We start from the raw sequence: 20,776 nt of genomic DNA, 5'->3' as shown, positions 1-20,776 counted from the left end.
TGCTGCTGTAACTCTTAGGTACCAGAGAGATGCCATCGCCTCCCTCTGATAACCCACAATACCAGCCTCCACCCCCATGTGATAAATATTCAAACAAGTGCCTTCATGTTCCTCCCACACTGCCCTTCATGCCTGGGAGGAAATCTCTGTAAACATCTGCAGAGCTATTTCATTATCTCCTTTCAAATTCTTCCTTAAGACTCCTCTTTCCTCTCATATCTAAAAAACCAACAAACCAGAAGCTGACAGTAGTTAAGACTGCTGATGTGCTCGCCATAGCTCAGTCATATTCTGGCCCAGTACTTTCTTTGTTTCCCTGAATTTTGCTGTCTGATTGTATCCATCTGGTGTCTCCTGTTGTTCTGGTTTAAGTTGGTTTGGTCAGGACAGGCCCTCTGCTGTGTGATTGCATGTATCAGGACAGCTTCCTGATGCATGAATGGTTCTTCAGGGCACTAGGATAATACAGAGGAATGAAGAATTACTGGAAAGCACCCAAATCTGAGACCTGTAAGAGAGGCAATCTTTCATATTGAAGGCTTACAAAAAGTGAAACCGCCTACAGAAGACGACCTTGGGGTCCAAGGCTCAATCCACAGTTTTCAGTAAAAACCTAATTACAACAAATTACATGATTTTATTTTTCAAAGAAGCTGCACTTACTACTATCAAAGATTTTTCAAACATTTTCTGCAACAGAAGTCAAGACAGCAGCTTCACCTTTTGAAGTCAACATATGACACTTCATGTCATTATTTAAACCTTAATTAGTAAGTGTACTCTCTAACACTATTTTTCCAGAGGGTTTGTGATTATTGACATCATTTCACTACCAATGGCCTTTTACAGATGAAGAACCACCACTGAACAAAGCACATCATCCTTGGTTTGTAAGGATTTCTGAAACTACAATGGCTTTCAAGGTTTAAAAGTGTAACAAAATGTGACATCTGGCATGCGAGATCAGAGATTCCCATATGTTCTCCTGACATTGTGAAGGATGATGTTTTCATTAAAGAACACAGCAGCCCCTTAGACAAGTGAGCTTTCAAAACCCAGTGGGTCCAATTAACTTTATATACTATTTTGCAGAAGATTGCAGTGTTATGATTCTAATTCTGATTTCATTAGGCATCCTCTCCTTTCTTCAACAGCTTGAGTTTAATTTCTGATTGATTATTCATATTTTTTCCCTTCAACTTCAAACATATTCTTTCAATAGGTACTAGAGCTTGTAGAAGATGCCTTCTCTCTTCCACAGAAGTTGTGTCCTTTATCCGTTCGTGAAACATCCAATTATAACAATGTAGATGGCTCAAAACCTATAGAATCAATTAGCATCAGATTTTCTTCTCATAGAAACATGCCAAATTATAATTATTTTTAAAATTCTAGAAAAGCCATCGGGTTTATTGCATCTCAGTTCCATTTATTTCTCCCTGGCTGGGCAAAACAAAATGAAATCGGCCGTTCCTCAGCCTACTTTACTCTCAAGGGCCCAGAGATGACTGAAGAAGAATTTCCATTTCTACAACATCTTTAGCAAGAGAAAATATGTTGAAGGTATGATGACAAGGGCAAGAGAGTGGAAAAGCAGAGCAGGCACCTGCATTTTCTTGGATAAGGCTCCTTCTGTAAACCCTGAACTGAGATCCATGTTTTTCTATGAGATGTCATGCAGGTTCAAGGAGTAGAAGATCCCCCTGGAGTATGCTGGAACACTAAAGCAACAAAACTTGTACCACTACCTATGGGGAGCTGGATTTGTAACAGAGGAGTGAGGAGGATGGTGGAGGAGGAGAAAAGAACCTCATAACTATGAAGGAAAATTTCAAAAAAGCATAGAGAACTGCCACTGAAGGTAACAGAAAACAGACGTGCACAACTGACGGACACCCCTGAAAGCTTGGCCCTTCCTTCTTCATGACTCCCAGAGCAAACTGAAGGTAATTTCTCAGACGAAGTTCATTTTCCTCAAAAGTGAAAAAAACTGCCCAAATATTGCCTAAAGTATTCATGGAGAGCCCATATTTCTTATTACTCATTGCTGACTATCATAAGAGAGAAGCAACAGTTTAGACCATTCACTTCATTAAAAAGGTCTGTAAAACCACTATGAGAACTACAATCAAGTATAATTATGTATTCAGACAACTTTGTTCTCTGAAAGTACATGTACTTTCTGTACCAAATTCTTGGGTCAATATTCTTAATTAATGTTGTATTAATTCTTCTCCATGGCAGCCTTTTTACTGTCATTTTTATAAAATGTTTCCAAAATGTATTCTTTTGATTAAAGATCACACATAATTTATTTTATTATAACAAGAAATCCAATTTTCCACTTATTTCCTTACCAATTACAGTATCTATTCTGTGAAGTGCCTTGCCTCTCGGTAAACTTGTCTCCTACTGATTTTGCCTTAGCTAATAAAGTAAAAGAAGGGTATTTGTAATGACTGCACCACCTATTATAACTTGCCTTTTGAAAATTTAGTTTTATGTGTATTATCATTAAGTGGTAATACAGATCAGCAACAAGTAGGTTGAGTGTGTTGGCCATGTTTCTTCACAACTTACTCACTGGCACAGTACTTATCTGTCCATCTCACTGCGAACAGTATTTCTGCTTTAGCATAATCCACTTCCATATCTGACCTTTTGTCTCTTTTAATGTTTACAGGAAGTTTTTTCTTGCCTATAGTTGTCCCTTTGATGGTCATCTCAGTTACCATCTACCAGACAGCATGGGTCCTTCTCACAAGCAGTGCTGACATTAGCGCTGAGCCCTCTTCCTCACTTGGTAAATTATATTCACTGAGACAGGATATCCCACATCCCCATGTCAGTGGAAATACAAGCAGCATCAGTACCTGAGGGTACTATGGCGTATCTGAAGCCAGCATTCGGGTATTTTCAAGTTAAGTGAAAGAAAAAAAAAGTCTACATGGGAGTTCAGGACTCAGGAAAGCCTGACAGTTAGTACATATATGATATGTACTAGTTGCTCCCCCTGGAAGCTGCTTTGCACTTAAAAATACATTCAGGGGGCATATTATGCCAAAATACCTTTTTGACAGAGTCAGCTAGGGGAAAAAGCAGACCACTCCAACTAGACATCCACACTGCCAGTAGGCTTTCCTGGTCAAGCTCTGATAATACACCTTAGGGATGGGGAAAGAAAAGTTGGCACCTGCTGACAAATCCCAAGAATGACAAGTGCAGAAATTAAAATCCTAGCTAGGTATCTGCAGAAAGAAAAGAGGAGGAGAGAAGAAGCTGACTAGAGTGGTGGAAGATGTAGTTGGCAGCAAATCAGTCTGAAGACAAGGCCAGGCATACCATGATCCTCTCTAAAGGCAGCCCGCTCAGGCTCTTTGGACTAGATTATGTAGAGATGAAGAACTCAAAATGAAGAGAATAAGAAGAAAAAAACAAGGAAAAATCACAACAAATTCTGCAGTTGGAATGAAGTAGTCAATCCTGCAATAAAATGGGATCCTCGATATATAGTAAACCTACGTATAAATATGCTACCTAAAATGTAATAAATCCTCAAGAAAAAATTGCCATGTCTCACTGCAGACTCTTTTCTGTCTTAGGGTGACTTTGTCAAGTCCCAAGCTCATCTTTTGTCCAGAAAACTCTCTTTGTAAGGGAATGTCTCTCATAGCTACACTTTCTTTAAGGAAAGATGCTTTCCATGAGCCTCACGTCCTACACAGGCTGCTGAATGTGCCTATAGGAGTAGGTTCCCTTTTATTTGCTTTTATTTCCCTTTTATTTACTATTTCCCATTCTTTACTTCATGAAGTAAATAACTACTGGTTTGGGGGTTTGTAAAATATCTTTGCTTGGACTTAGCTGCCAAGAAGCCTAGAAAGAAATTCTCTAAAAATTGCTCAGACAGTTGAGGAGTGATGTCTGCAAGATACTGAGAAGGCAACTTCAAATGGTTCCCAGATGTTCGGCAATGGTCAGACAAGCTCACTTCCTTAGGCAGACAGCCTCTTATCTGGAAAGCAATATAGAAAACTGGCAAGGCCAAAATGGAAAGAACACCTCCAGACGTAAACCACACATAGCTGCAGTAAAATGCCAGATTAAGAATGAGATCACCCAACTTGGAGAAGGAATTTCTGAAGTCAACATAAGGCTATAGATGAGACTGCATATAGATTCACAGGCAGAAGCTTATCAAGCTACCAGAGAATATACTGCATTACATCACAGATGAGCTCAATCCAGCCCTGGCCATCTTGACCTCTTCATTGTTTTTCTCTGAATATGCTCCAACTTCTTATTTCAAGTTCTGCTTTTTTAGAGTGAGCGGCCCATTATTGTCCGCAGTGTTCCAATTTCAGTCCTGCCAAGGCTCTATATAACGGCATCGTTATTCACAGGTGGCAGTGTCATCATTACTACCTTTTTAGACATACAAAGATGCCTCTGTACAGCTCTCTGCCTCTTGGGTTATTCAAAATGAAGAATTTTTCATCCCTTGAATTTTTAAATTCCTTCAAGCTCTTACCTTTCTATGCGCTGTAAGAGTAACCATGATAACAGAAAGTCTTATTTTTAGCATCTCTATGAGTTTTAAGAAGCTGAGAGAGAACGGGTGACCCTGAACAAGACAGATGAGCGAGTGACTTGGTGAGAGACACAGAGAGAGAGGACTAGAGATTAAGTAATTCAAATATATAATTACTCTCATAACCCTTCCCACCCTTACTTTTCATAAATACCCCGAGGGTTACAACCCACTGGGTGAGAAACACCGCTGTAGGACAAGGTGACTATAAGGCACTGAGGAGAATAGAGGAAGGCCATCACAGCAGAACACACCTGGCACAGATTCATGATGAAAGAATAAGAGGGTCTTCCTGTAGATCCAATACCAGTTCCTATTGACCAGACCCCCTGAAGGTGCTCTGTGAATATACAGAGAAACCACATTGCGTGTAACTGGTCTGGTCATTCTGGAACACATTGCCCAGAGAAGTTGTGGATGCCCCATCCCTGGAAGTGCTCAAGGCCAGACTGGATGGGGCTTTGAGCAACCTGGTCTAATGGAAGGTGTCCCTGCCCATGGCAGGGGGGTTGGAACCATATGATCTTCAAGGTCCCTTCCAACCTAAACCATTCTATGATTCTATGAAATCTCGACTTGTGAGACTTCTTGCGTAAAATCAGTCTCCTGCAGCCCCACACTGGTCAAGCCGATCCCCATCATGTTCACTGTCATTGTGAAATGCAAATCACAGGACTGTGCCCCAGGTCTGACCTCAAATGCCAGTTTTGATCAGTGAAAGAGGAAGAGAAGCCCTGCCTTTTAATCCCATCTCCCTCATGCTGATCCACTGTCATTTCCAGAATGTCATTTACATCCTCAGCTATTCTCTTCCTTTTGGTGAAATGAGGTAGCAACACTTTCTCAGACCCCTTCACAATCTTGGGAATACTTAATTTAATACGTGTAATACTCTGACACACGCAGACAAAAGGCTGTTATAAAGTGCTAAGTATGGTCCTAGCATTCCCCGCCCCCCCTAGCCCCACATCACTCTTCTTTGATGATGATAATTTCTCTCTTGGTGAACTGTCTGACATTTCTGCTATTCCAACTCATCTTCCTTTTCTTCCACGCACCTCCTGAAATTTGCCAGATCATTCAGAAATTTTAATCCATCTGCTCTGAAATATACTATCCTCCCTGGCCCAGGGTCACCCAAGGATTTAATTAACTTGGTGTTTACATCTCCCTCCTTGTCATTCGTTACTTGATATAGTGAAAAGAACAAGTCCCAAGATGAATTGCTGCATATTTGATACCTCACCTGTCTGCTTAAGAACAATTTGCTGCTTGCCACCTGTCAGCAGACTTTTACATTTTTTCTTTCTTCAATACACTGTGCTGTATTCTTGTTTAGACAATACATTGCTAAATGCTCTATGCAAAAAAAAAAAAAAAAACAAAAAAACCCATCTGATTCCAGGAAAAATCAAATGACAAAAATGCCATTGAATTCCATGATACCAGGATTTAGTTCTGCAGGACTGAAAGATACATTGTCAAGCAGATACCCACTATACAAGTGTATATATACACCGAGTCTACTTTTTACTGTTTCTTCTGCTGTGGTACCTATATTTGTAAGTAACCACACCAGGACATGGGCAGTACACGATGGATGAAATCCCAGTTCTCTAGGTTTTGTGTACCAACCAAACCTTAATTTTTTAAAATCTCACTCTGTATCCATCAGCTGTGATCAGTGGTTTAGGTGTTTCACATACCATTTACTTTCTTTCTGCTTAAGGGTTCCTTTAACGACTGTAATTTAAACAAATTGTAAAGTAAAAATTGGACTGACAGGTGAATACTTTCTGGTTGTTCCTTTCTGAGATTCTGAAAACTGCATTTATGTTTTCCCTAATGGTCGCATTCATCAACCATTTACTAAACCACCACCACATGTTTCTAATGTTATTACTGCTTCATCTATTGTGGAAGTGCTCAAAAGTCCCTAATCAAAAGGCACTTTCCCCCTTGGAGTAGGAACATTATAAACAGAGCACAAAGAGGAAGGAAGAATGCAGCAGCTGAGGTGCTGTGCTGGCATCCAACCCGCGCTCTGCCGTACCTTCCTTAGGAGAACTTGGCCAAGTCACTCTGACACCGCGTGAGAGTGTCTACCTGTTATACAGGAATAGCTATATTGCTCAAACAGAGCAGAGTATTGCAACAATGACTTCATTAAAAGGCTGTGAGGCCCATAGATACATCTATAATGATGGTCGTAAATCCCATCAATTTATGGATTACAGTCCTTAATGAGAAAATGAAAGGAAAAGAAGGATAACATCACACAAAGGAGTGTTCTAGAGATTCATTGTTTTATGGTTTCATCTGTCTAACTGATGGTTTTTATCTGCAGACCCGACATATACAGTTTAAAAAAGGGTAAGTGACAGCTTCACATCTCATTGGAGAAGTCTTGCCAAGACAAACAAGTGAAAGAAAGGGTAAAGATGACTGTGGATAAAGGCACCAGCGCTGTTATTTCCTTCTTGATTCTATTCCATCAGTTTGGTTAACCTTACATGACAGTGCTCCAACACTTAAGTGCACAGGGTATTTTTACCACCTGTGACCCAATGGTAATAAAACCATACATGATTCACAAGCACTTTTGATACTTTTTTTTTTATGTGAACAAGTTTTATGGTGCAATATATCTGTTGAACTTTCATCCTCCAAGGGACCTTCAAGTGCAGGGACAAACAGACCCTGAGACTCAGCAAAATCAAGACACCTTTCTTTTTTTCTTAATAGATGCTAAATATTTCAGTCATGACTCTTCTCCTTGGACATCATAAGAAGGATGGAACAGGGGAACGAGCCAAATTTAATTGGCTCTTAACTGCCAAAACACTTCCACACGGTGCAGATGCTATTCACTGATGCCAGAATCTGAGTGCAGGGCCAACTAACGAACAACAAAGTTAATGCAGTGTGGGGGGTTCATCTGACCATGTGTAGCTGGCATAGCCAATGTAGAGATAAATGGATTTCTTAAGCTCCAGTGATGTTCTTTAGAGTTGCTTGCAGCCAACCTGCTTTATTTTGCTATCAAATGACTGGACGGAGCCAGGCCAAATTTTGATAACCACTGTTTGCACCAATCCTTTAAAGTGGATTCCTTAATTGTAGTGCAAATCTGCACCAAGAAAAAGAATCACTACACAGCTAGTTACTGCCTTCTAATAACGTGAAGGCAAAATGCGTACACACACACAAAACCACACTCAAACAGCAAAGCACTGCTGCAGACGGGGCACTGACAGCTTGAAAAGTTCCCCATCTCAGAAGTGCTGCTTGTGCTGACTGTGAAAGAGGGAAGCGGTGGCTGAGCCCCAGGGGACAGCCCTTCTGCTGCACTTAGAGCTTGGAATTAGATGCTCAAGTGCATGCTAATGGTACCATGGGTGAAAGAAGCCTTCGAGACGCCAAACTCACAGCCCGTTTTCTCCTGGGGACCCAGCGATCTGCGAATAAATTAACAAGACATCCCTTAAACCCACCTCCCCAACACAAGACAGAAGGAGCTCAAGTTGCCCGTCAATACCAGCATCACCTGCCTGTCACAGAAGAGCAGTGCCCAGAGGCTCTCATTACACTCTGAGCCATGCGCAGCTGAACAAGCTCATTTTATTTCGCTCTGCTGATCCCATAAGGTAAACCTGTTCTTTTGAATTAAAGTATCTTTCTCCATGTAACGTGTGGACTGTGCACAAAAGAGAAAGCTACATCTGCCTTTTCTTCCTCCCTGCTCTCCCTCCCTCCCTCCCTCCTCCCAATCAGACCACACAACATTCAGCATCACTACTCCCTTCCAAGCCATTCAGAACCCAAACTTAGAGACTTTTTCTTCAGTTCGCCAGCAAGCTTGACATATGTGAGATGAAGCAAAATTCCACGTCCTCTCCTTGAAACAAAACAGGGCCGACAGAGAGGCTGGCATGTAATGATTGCCCTTCGCAGAAGGTTTGCTCTTTCTGGAGGGAAAGCAGCATAGCATTTCACTGGGACATAACTGAAATACGTAACCAATGACGTTTAGACACTTCAGATCAGCTGTGATCCTTCAGGTCAGCATCCTCTGCCCTTCCCAATCAGAAACACTGGCACAGCCTGCCGTATCACCTTAACTAATGGATTTTGGTACTTTCTAGTCTTTCTTGCAGCTGACACTAAAAAATTATGGAAAGCCTGAGTCTGGTTCACATCTCTGCCAGATTTTATCTTATACCAGCTTGAACAAAGTGCCAGTTTCCCAGATTCGAACAAAGTGAATGGGATCTCTCCAACACACTTCAGACTCCCACTGATGGATTAGCTGAAATCCTAGAACTGCTTCCCTTGAAAACCGCCATGGCAGGAGATAGTCTTGGTGTATTGTTAAGATCACAGAGTTTCATCTTCACAGTGCCCAAAGGCCCAGAACATCAGGTTTATGACTCCTTCACAATGTAACATTACATCTACATGATTTGGCTCATCCAAGTTGAAAATGCACTCGGAGATGGAAGAGCAAGCAAATGTCTGGCCCAGTTCCGCCACAATTTCTTTGGCCTTACTCTGGTAATAATAGCACCATGTGATGGAGAAATTGTCACCAACCACTTTCATTGCTCTATTTTCCCTAACAACATAAAAAGTATGCACAAAAAAAAATAAACTACAAATAGCTTTCAAAGTCTTTTGAGAGGGGAGGCAAATACCTTCATTTTGGAGAAAACACTGGAAATAAATGCCTGAATTTCAAATATTGTTTAGGAAGCTTCAGCTATCCATGCAAAAAAGGACAATTTAATCTATTTTGAGGCCTTCAGAATTGGTTTAGCAGAGGGAAATCGATATAATAAAGAAATTCAGTCTTTTATAGGGATTTGTTTAAAAGAGGAATTAATTATACCCTAAACATTCCAATATTAGAAATGACCAACCGTAATGTATCTAAAAAACTATTTTATACCTTAAAGACAGTATACAGTGAAGGGAAATACAAAGCTATAATATCCTTAGGTAACATCACAATATACCATGCAGAGGAAAGCAAGACCCCAGTCCTCAGAAGTGCATATGGCTTTCATTAGACACTTCTGAGTACTTTTTGAAACCAAATAGGATACAGAGAACACTCACACTGATAACTGCATAGCCTGCGGTATCTGTTACCTTTTCCATACTGGTCAAGTGGATTTGGGGTGGGAGGACTGACCCTGTTCCCATGTGCGTTTTTGCAACATGCAGCAATTTTGCTTTATACAAGCTCCCAGAGGAACGAGGAAAATTCCTTGCAGAGTTTGGTTCTAAATGAGTTTCAACCACACGCAAACTTAATCTAAACCTCATATTACAAAGATACCTTGACAGCAATGGATAATTAATTCATAAAGCAAAGTGTAGCATGAAAGCTATTAGGTTTGAAAGCAAATTGTTTTCGTATCCTTTCTTTCTGGTCCGTGCCTATAACACAGCTTCTGTCATTGCTTTGGGGCGAGAAAAAATGTCACTACGTTCATGATACCAAGGAAAAGCATTGCTAGTCACCTCACTTGACAAATGTAATGCCTCACTTTAGGCACAGATGCTTAGACCAGTAATTTTCCGACAAATCTGTAACCCACAAAATTCTTCTATTAAAAAAACAACAACCTGGAACTGTGAATATCACCCAATTTATCTTCGCCATCCAACAACTCCATTCATATCTTCTATTCAAACAGCTTTTGTGTTAGGACTTATCTACTTTAGTCTCCAATTCTGCTCATGAACAGCCTCAGCTAGCTGATTAGGCACCACTCGGAAAGGATTTGGCAGCTAATACCATGGGCCATTGCTGCTCTGCAGCTGCTAACAATGTTTTCCAGCTGCTAGCTGTCTGGCCGTTCAAAAGCACTTGTGATTCTTACAAACCACTTGACGTGGTCATAGAAGAACTTTCCTTGGGGCTAGGCTTGGGCCACTGGGTACAATCTACCATCAGCCAACTCCCTTCCCCATGATTGACAATAATTAACAGCTGGAATAACAGACTATTGGATGAGATGGATTTTCTACCACTGCCAGTTTTTACGACTTGATAGTTACTTCTGAGCTGCATTCTAGCCTAGATGCTGAGACATTTTTCTCCGTAAAATGCAGTTGACGTACACCTTTACTGGGGGATGCTCAATTCAGGGTGGTCCTGTTGGCATTCTACAGCCCAGATCTCCTATCCATTTCTCAGAAGAGACAGGGGACAGCTGTTAGGTCAACACAGGCCTCTTTTTGCTCCTTATTATCAACAAGAGCTTAAAGCCCAACTTGTTGCATGAAAAAGAAATGTGAAGTGTCTCCTTCACACATACGAAAGAGCCCGGCACTTGGAATTGAACAATGCCACCAGTGCCACCCACCAAAAGGTTGCTAAAACTGAAATCCAGGCTCATGTCCCGATGAGAGCAAACCATCCTTGCCCATTTTATGCAAAACTAGAACAATGCAGCTGTCTCCTTTGGCTTGAAGTTTGGTGCTCCCCTCTGCTCTTGCCCAGAGCACACACTTGCTGTGCTACCCCAGGGGCAGCAGCAGTGTATGCTGTTTTCTGAGGTATTAAACAGCACGAAGAAGGACTTGTGGTACAGCTCAGACGTTTGTCTAACAGTTATCCTGCTGCTTCAAACCTTGTTTGGGGAAGGGCCAGAATAGCAATGAGTGTTGCCAGATTTCTGCCCTCCTTAGAGACCAGTAAATATGATTTTTGCTTATGTCTTACATGAAATATAAAGGAAGACATGGTAGGCAACTCCCTTCTCTCTCCCAGTATCTTTCACATGTTTAGGGGAATGATATTGTCAATTTTCCCCTTTATTATAGCCATAATCTCTCTTTTATCCCTTTTTCACCAAGATCCTAACAAAACACCAACAAAAGATGCTGCCTCCTTTAACAGATTCTGTGAAAGAAAACAGCCTCCGGCGTCCCACACTGAAAGCACGGGCCCCAAAATTAAATTGCTAATGTGCAGGTAGGCGTATAGGAGTGAATGAATGATGCTGTTCCCTTGTATCCATAGAGTCAAGGAGGAAGTCACTACTGTCAACAACCACAACTCTTTAGCACTTGTTTTTCTTTGTCAAGAGCCTGGTGCTTGGATTTCTGTAACTATGGTAATTGTGAAACTATCTTTTAAACTAATATAAGCCATTATTTTTAAAACTACGTTAAAACTGGGTATAAGGCCAGGAGGGATCATTGTAACTCTCTCTTGCATAATGAATCAAAGAACTTCACTAATAATTTCTGCATCAAACTACTATAACTTCTGTTTGAGCTGTTTAAAAAAACATCCTTCAAGACATCTGGTGGCAGATAATTCCCCACAGCCTCACGCTGCTGCTTAGTAGCAGGCAGGTATACATCAATTAAATCAACAGGCTTTATCAAGAACTGTGCTCATGCTCCCAAACAGCACAATGAAAACCAGCTGTAATGTTTTGTCTTATACCATTCACTTTAAACAAAGCAATGATTTCATCTCCCAAATATTTTGAAAGGTTTGGGCATCTTTTACTTTCAGTCAGCCCTCTCCCCTTCTCAACTGGGAGCATTGCAATGTTTTGCATAAAACAGTTCATGACTGCTAATGAGCCACAACTATGCTATGATAAACAGAGCTAAGTTAAACCTGCATTCTAGACTGCTTGGTACTTAAAAGAGAATATACATGCACATGGAGCTTCGGGTTTGCGTGTATGTTGCTGTACAAATCTCTCAGTCTCTGCATCTGAAAGATTTGTACTTGTTTCTTCAAAGTTCCTTACACTTCCTATCTGAGCCCCATTGAAGTTCTCAGCAAAATTCCCCTCAGCTTTAAGGGGACGGCTTCACTCTGCAGTGTTGGTGCTTGAACTTGAGGCCTTTGGAAACAGAACAAAAGTGTCTCTATTTTGCGCTCCAAGTTACAGGGGCATTGTACTGATGCTCTAAACAAATATAGCCTCTGTCTCGAGGAATTTATGACCCACATTTGAGTTTAATGTACAGTCCTAAGTATTTCAAGATATTGACTTGGCCCTGTTTGTTATTTCGTGGATGTGTCCACACGAGTGTTTGTGGGATCTGAGCCCAAACATGTACAGTATGAATTACTGTACTCTTTCTTCCCGTTTTCGTTATGGTTCAACAAAATCTAGATCCAACACTTGCGTTTTTAGTGATGTGATTGCTCCTATAACACGATTATTGTTTTTATAAACAGCTACCAGCCTTTACTCCATTGCCACTGTTGTTCTTACCAGGTGGTAAAAATCCCAAATGACAGGAAAATGCCCTTTACTTATAGTGGAAGTTTTATTGTCCTGCAGGTCAACTCTGCACTGGTCTGCAAACTTATCAGCATAACCTGATATCACTGCGAGTCACATGGAAAAACAAACAAAACAAAAAAAAGGAAAAAAGAAAAAAGAATGTAAAATGAGACAAATTCTCAAACCACTAAAAAAACTTATAAACATTCTTTTCTATAAACAGCTCAGTTTTCTTTTAAATGTCATTACAGACTCCTTAAGCAGGTGTCTCTTTTTTTATCAAGTAATCAAAATTCCCTGAGACTCGGGTTTTCTGGGGGCTCAGCACTGCTGGTGAGACAGTTAGCTTCTAGCCTGCATTTTGAAATAAATCTTGGAGCATTTCAAAACCAGTCATTTTCATGCTTAATGTACAATGCAACACAAAGCATTTAAAGTGCGTGTGTGGGCACTTTTGAAAGGCTCCTTCACTTGGCACTTTCCCATCTGATTTCGGCAATATGGGCAAGCCACGTGTTTTTGCAGTGGAAAACAGGATAGATGTTATTTTAGATGAGAGAGCCAACTGCACACAACTGAAAGCACTGCAGAAGACCTAATTTCTATTTCTGGCCTCGTCCCCAGGAGAGTTGTTCCTGGGTGACACTGGTAACTCACCTCAGAGTCCTGTGCCTCAGTTTCTTCTCCATAACAAGAGAACATCTTTTGTAAAGCACTTCACAGAAAGCCTTTTATAGAAAATCACTCTGTGAAAGTTCTCCCCCTCTTTTTGAAATTAAAAATTTCCTTGCCTTTACAATGAAGACTGAGTGACAAATGCATAGGTCCTGATTTTCCCCTTGTTGAACACCAAGGAAGATGTTGTCTTTGTTTCTAATGTAAACTGAATTTGATTCCTGGGCCACGATCCTGCTAGCTGCTCTCCTGCGTGCTTAAACCTGGGACTCAGGGGGAATTTCAGCGGATGAGCTGCCTGAGCATCGTCACTTCCAGAAGCCACAACTCACTCCTTTCTCTACTTAGGCACAAATCATTTTCCTCTAAAAAGAAAAAGGTTTTCAAGACAGCTACAAATAAGATACAAGTTTTATTCCTGGGGTATTATTTATGAAATATTATCAGTTTCTTGGCTCGGAACTTAAGCTGTAGTAAATTGGCACGGATCCATTACAGATCCATTATCATTAAAATGAGTAGCAATTGGGAACCAGATGGCACATTGGTTTAGGGCACTAACTTTCTGCCGCCTATTTGTCTAGACTAGTCCATGATGAGAATTGAGTAACGCCATTTGGCTTTGTTTGAGCTGAAACTTTCAGCAGCTTTTCAAAAATGACCTTCAAAAATATGTATTTGAAGATACATACATATATAAAAATCAAGATCCTGTATTTTCTGGGTTTTTTTGTGACGTGAAAATGACCAGTATTTTTTTGCATACACAAGAAGTCTACCTTAATCTACTAAGAATATATGACAAAGAAAAGTTTGTAAGTTTATGACTGATGGAAAGTAAATGTATTTGGAATATTCTGTTATTTGATTACACCTCCCAGGTTCTAAGCTCTTTTTTTTTTTTTTTTTTCCCCAAGTTCAACACTTTGCCACTCCATTTCAATAATAAGATAGTCCACAATTTACATTGTCTCTCTATTTGACTACAAAGAAGTGCTGTTATTTCTCTATATGCACATTATGGAAACAGTTACCAAAATACTTTCTTAATTCCTGCCCATGTTAAAAAACAAACAAACAAACAAACAAACACTTTGCAAAGGTTTTAAAAGGAAAAAAAATATTTATTAGAGACAGACCTTTTAAATAAGCCTTACCCTGCAAGAAAGTTTTATTTATTTAATATGTAGAAGAGAAGGGTAAGTTTTTAAATGACCTCCAACCTCTTGTATGGAGGTGCTATTTCAGATGATACAGGAATTTCCGGATGAGCAGAAAATGGTATAGTGAGATGGCACAGACCGGAAACTGAAGTTAAAGAAATTAATATTATAAATACATGAGGCAATTAACAATTGAAACAAGCTGATCTAAAGGCTTGTGAATTTTCCAGTTTTTAACATCTCAATTTAAAGACTGGATGTCTTTCTAAATTCATGCTCCAGTTGTACCAGAAGCTTGCTGCAGGGATTATCGGGTAATGCTCTATGGCTTATGTTAAGAAGGGACTCAAATTAGCTGGAACATAACAGCTCCTTCTGTTCTTAAAATCTGTGAATCATCCAAAAAATTTTCCACCAAACCCACAGAAGATAAGAACGAAGACTGTAAATATTTCTGAAGGGGAAAAAAAAGAAGCAAATAATCCCTCTAAAAAACCCACAGACGTATTCTGTGGATTTCAGGAATATCTTGAAAATATAAAGTACAGCTGAACTCTCAAGCCACTTGTGCACAGAGAAATTTGCTAAAAAGCTGTAACGCCAGTAGCATTTCTGGCGCGTCCCTCTCAAGGGCTGTTTTGTGCAGTCAGCCTCCCTCCTGCCTTTTTCACCCACCAACCTAATTCCTCACTCTCACACTTCTTTTATCACTTCCCTTACCGTTCCGTTCTTTTGGGTTTGGGTTTTTTTTGTTTTCTTTTGACATTATCAGGCCCAGCTACAAGAGACACTTCTCTCTGGTGTTGCAAGGCAATTGCGCATCCTTCCCTTGCGCACACAGCACCGGCGGTCAGGCGTGGAGTGGAGACAGCAGGAAAAGACCAAAAAGACCCCAGTGGGATGGAGCAACATTGGCCCCTGCTGCCAGCACCAACCACCCTGTCACTTGCTGGACCCTACAGCCCAATTAATAGCATAATAGTGTCTTCTTCAGGAGCAATCGTCTTTAGCCTGTGTCAGCACTTCAGCAGTTATTGCATTTTATGAGTGAATCTGTGTGATAAACAGTAGGAACGTCACCAGGGAAGTGGGCAACCAAGGAAAGCATGAGCTAGATACCAATGTGAGAAAACCTCCTGCAGAAATGTGCTAAGAGTGAAATTCTGAAAAGTTTTTTTATGAGATATAGGAGCCCTAATGCTCATTGTCAAAGTAATGAATTGGGATAGGACTCATTGCAACAAGTTTAGTTTGTTGACAGGCCGGATAGCGTCGGCAGAACTCACCTCGGTGACTTCAGCAGACTCATGGAATGAGGCAGAGAAGGAACAAGCTTCAAGTATGCCTGTGATTTGGTTTGCATGCAGAGGCTCTTCCCAGGAACTGCTCTGCACCCCAACCCATTTGGCTGCCCACAGCTGCAGGTTTATTCTTGGTTTCAGGAATGCAAATCCTCACAGACATGGCGATGGCTTCATGTCAACTAGGAGACAGGTTATCTCCTCAAAACATTTCTCTCTGTGGATGGGTGAGTTTCCTGATGAGATGGATGGGGGCGGGTTCTAGTGATGTCTGATTTCTGAACCACACGTTTCATCCTCTGATATTCACTTTAGTTATCAAAAAGACTTGCCTGGATTAGACTGGTACTGCTAGTTCACTTAGCTGTGACCATGCGCTGTGCCATATATTTCCTTAAGTTCCACTGTAGGCATTTATGGGAGAACATACTTCCATATTCCTTCCCCAATAACTACAATTTTTCCAAGACACAGTTACACTGTCATGTGAATGAAGCATCAGATAAAGCCAAACTCATTCTGCTCTATAACCTTGTGAAGAAAAGTGAGAGGACACATACTGCAGGTTGAGCTGTCTGGACAGATGCTATACCGATGTGCTGGCACAGTACTGCATCTCAGACCACAGGCCACGATAAGAACTGATGCTCATGATGCCATGCTACTTGTGGACACCCAGTGATAATCCAGGGAAGCACTGTGATGTGCCATGTGGCTTTACAAGCCTGAATCTTTGTAAGCTCAGACCTCTCTATCATCTCCTCCATGTGTCAGAGTAGGTATTTGCTCCTCTTGGCTAAGCCAAGACCAGCAGAATAAACTCAGGCAAACACAAGGACCATAAAAAGATCCTGCATTTCTCCCTTCATCAACCAGGAGTGCAAAGCATGTTTCTTTGATGCATTTACCCCAGTAAATCCAGAACAATGTGCACGTATATTCTAGAAAACTTCTTCCAACCATTCCAGTGCACAGACATCTTCTCTGAGAACAAAGACATACCCAAAATTATCCTGTTGTTTCCTGGGAAAGAGTGCAAGTCTTAATATAATAAATGTACAAGAACATAATTCAGGCCAGAACATCAAGGTTTCTATTTCTTTCAAAAATTGATGGATTATAGTTTGCTCATTTAGCCTTTAATATTTATTACTATGAGACTGAATATCCTGAGAGATGCTGAACATCTTCCTATCCAATCTCCTTCCTTTGGACATATGTCTCTTAAATACATGCAAACTTTTGTCCTTCCTACCTACTAAGCCCTGCTTAGTCAAGCTATTCAGCTAAGTCATTACTAAAATTTCTCTTCTATTTTTAACCTTCCATATTCTTAATATTTCCTTAAGCATTACAAGCTCTAGCTTGTGCTCCACGACAATGCCTCATTAAAATGACCTTACTGCTCGGATCCTTACATAGTACAACCAGCCATTGCTCAGCTGAAGTCAATGAAGGGACACTGATTTATGAGATCTGTCTGTTCATTATCTTCATTTCTGTTAACTGACCTTTCAATGAAAACGAGAATAGGGAAGGGAAAAAAATTGACATGGGAATAAGATAACATATATTATGAAGATGAACAGGTTTACTACCTTGCTGAACACAAGTATTTCACTTGAAAGACAAACTCTAGGGAAATTAGGACATGTCAATAGTCTTCAACCAGTTTCTAAAAGAACTGTACTAAATGATAAATTTCTGTAACAAGCAAGCAAGTTTGCACCAATTAATGATGTTATAAACAGAAATCTATTGTTTTTAAGAACATATGCAAACTTCTTTTTCAGTTCGGTGCCAAAGTTTGGCTGATTTTGTGTATTAGAGGAATCAGTCAATCTTGCCAAGTAAAGTGGCTGAAAACGTGTCATTTTGGGATGCAAAGCCACTATGACTTCAAATAGCAATAGAGCTCCATACTACAAACTATTTGTCATACGATCTTCAAAGAGCTGAAGCATCCATTGAACAGAAGATAACAGGCACTCATTCACCCATGAATCTGACAATGTATAATATTGCTAGTAGACTGTACTGTCCAAGAATGCTAACAATAAATTGAATATAAGGAAATGGAAAGTCAGACACCTTAGGAATGATTTGTATGCAGGTTAATCTGGTCTTTGAGGAAGAATGATAAACTGGTTTCTCAGACTACTCTGACAGTGTCCATACCATAAGTAAAAACAACTAAGGCAAGCAAAGTATTCTACTGCCATGGAAAAATAACTGTTCCAGTCCTCCAAAGGGTGAGAAGAAAAGTAATAATTCATGGAAGTCCTAGTGAAACAAGTAGACCAGTCCATCCACATAAGGTGCCTCCCACAGTTTCACATATTGTACCTCCATAGTATTCCAGTAAAACAGTGATAACAGATAATGCAAACAATAAATTCGGGGGGATAAAATCTTGTCTCCCTTGAAATCTGCAAAATTTCACCATCTTCAGAGTCAGGATTTCACCCTTCAGTGCTCTTAATTTTAAGTATTCACAGTGAGGAGGTGACTGGTTTTCAGCTCTCAGCCCCTCTATTTGTTGCCTGGTCTTAAAAAAAAAAAAATCGCATTACTGGATTTTAAGAGCTGTATTTAACGCTTTGCTCCACTGGCTTCTTGTGTATTTCAGGAACCTGCTAACAACAATAACTAAAATATATAACTTTGTTTATTTCCATCATCATTGCTCGATTGACTCCGCACAGTCTTTCTTCCCTCTCCTCTCTCTGTCTGTCCTGCACGAGCCTCCTTTCATTGCTCGCTCTGGTCATGGTTAACGTGAGGACTGTTTCGTCTTCTTCTTTCTCCTTCACTGCCTCTTATCAAGACTTAGCTGAAAGTGATTGTTTCTTTTAACCAATATAATAACAAGGACCATTTTTATTGTTTTATTCAGGTAAGTCACTTGGGAGAAGAAGAGGTTTTGTCCAGGATACTCAATACATGCAAGACCTCCTGAACACATAACACTACTCTTTTGGTTTGCCTGTACATATATCCTTAAAAAAGGGCAGAAAAAAATATGTTTTCTAGTGCTTGCAGGCTTCCAGAGGGGAGCCTGTCAAAATCCAAGGGAATCTGTCACCATAAATGATGGAATCCCACAAGACAAGAGTGGGGATTAGCTTGACAAAACATCTGCCTGTGTCAACACTGTGTCAAGTGAAACAAAGCTCCACCAGACACTGATCCAGGCAACTTAACGTCTGCACTCCACCACCACCTCCCCACCGACAGCTGGGCACACTTGCAAAGCTTGTCTGCTTCTCCCTGACACCGCTGAAGGACTGCAAAGCTCAGTGTAAGTGTGGCTCCCTGACAGCTCTGCCTTAGGACTTCACACCAAAAGCATGTGCAGTGCTATAAATGCTTCATTCGCCCTCGCTGCAAATAGATAAAGATTTTATTTCTCCCAAGAAGACAATCTTACTTACTTGGGATAGCGCCTCTGCTGAAAGATGGGCAGAATCTCTGTATCTTGATTTGAGTGTAGAAGCAGTAAATCCCGAAATCTTTCTGTCAGGACAAAGAAAAAAAGAAGAAAAGAAAAAAAAGAAAAAAACAAAAAACAAACCCAGACTGTGACTCTGCATTGTAAGTTCAGGCCACAAGTAAGAAAGCAGTAATATCAGTGAATTTTCTTCTCCAGCAATATTTACCAGAGGACAAAGCTAAACATATAGGGAACAAAATCTATGAAAACTGCTGCTAAGACTAGAAATTACTATTTCCTGTAAACCCTTCTGATAATATTTTAAAACGTTAACTTTTTGATCCAATATTGAATTCTTGTAGTTCTTACAAGTTTCTGAGGTCTTCTGGATAACATACACAGACACACATAGACAGCTCCTGCCTTGAAGAGCTTAGTCTTAACAAAAAGGAGCAGCAACTAAGAATTCACTAGCCACTCAAGGATCACAGTAGTCTAAACAAACATAGGTTAATTAATTAATCTAAATTAAATTGCAGTACATGTCCTTGGGTAACTGATTCATTGGTATTTTCAAGGACAGTTGGAAGACCGGATTGCTTTTTGTGCACTTCTACATATTAAGAAAACTGCATTACAGGATCATCTGCAGTAGGTAAGGTTTTTGCAACTTAGCTTCACCGACCACCAAGTGAAGGTGGTTGTGGTTTGTGCAGCTGCTTTTCTCTGGTGCCCTTCTCTAGACGTGGTTAGATGCAATATGTAAGCAGGATCTGTAGAAGCTTTTATAAGTATGAATTTCTCAGTTCCTAGAAGATGGGAACCTCCTCAAAATTCACTTGATACCCTAATTCGGGGATAGAAGGAAATTTCCCACCCAGGTCAAATCCCCTTAGCACACCCTGTAGCTCTCCATAGCATGGGACATGCTGTGTTCCCTTCTTTCTTTCCATCACCCACAACTTTTATTTAACCAGTCCTCCAGTGGTGCAGAAACCTAGGACACTGGTGATGCCCTTCCCACCTTCCCATCGCCTACTTTTCCTGCAATAACTTATAACTGTGGCTTAGGTTTTATCCTTCATTTGCTAAACCACAGTTTGTAGCCTGTGTTGTGTGTAGCAGCTGTGCTATGCGTTTCTCTAAACTGGCTGTCTTTTCCATATAAGTTTTTCATTCTGGAAACTGAACCTGAGGATAAGCGTAGTCCTTCCTCCCCTTATATCCCTATGTATCTCCAAATATCCTCTAACATGAGGTTTACAAGATAAGGAAATCACAGGAGAGAAAATCAGTGGAGAAAAAAATCTGAATCTCCCAGCTCTGAAAAGGAACCACAGCAGCTT

The 20,776-nt window shown here is 40.5% G+C and overlaps 1 protein-coding gene across 2 annotated transcripts in view; it reads right to left on the bottom strand.

The window, feature by feature from the left end:
• Positions 1-20,776, bottom strand: part of NOX4 (NADPH oxidase 4) — a 106,691-nt gene that overhangs the window by 17,532 nt on the left and 68,383 nt on the right. For both annotated transcript variants that reach the window (XM_009881185.1, XM_009881186.1), the window contains exon 12: positions 19,432-19,513. In XM_009881185.1, coding sequence (XP_009879487.1) covers positions 19,432-19,513 — 82 coding nt within the window. The remainder of the gene's footprint in view (positions 1-19,431; positions 19,514-20,776) is intronic.

The sequence above is a fragment of the Charadrius vociferus genome, unplaced genomic scaffold (genome assembly GCF_000708025.1).
Source record: "Charadrius vociferus isolate BGI_N301 unplaced genomic scaffold, ASM70802v2 scaffold1, whole genome shotgun sequence".
NCBI classification, from domain to species: domain Eukaryota; kingdom Metazoa; phylum Chordata; class Aves; order Charadriiformes; family Charadriidae; genus Charadrius; species Charadrius vociferus.
This window is presented reverse-complemented; position numbering and strand designations above follow the sequence as displayed.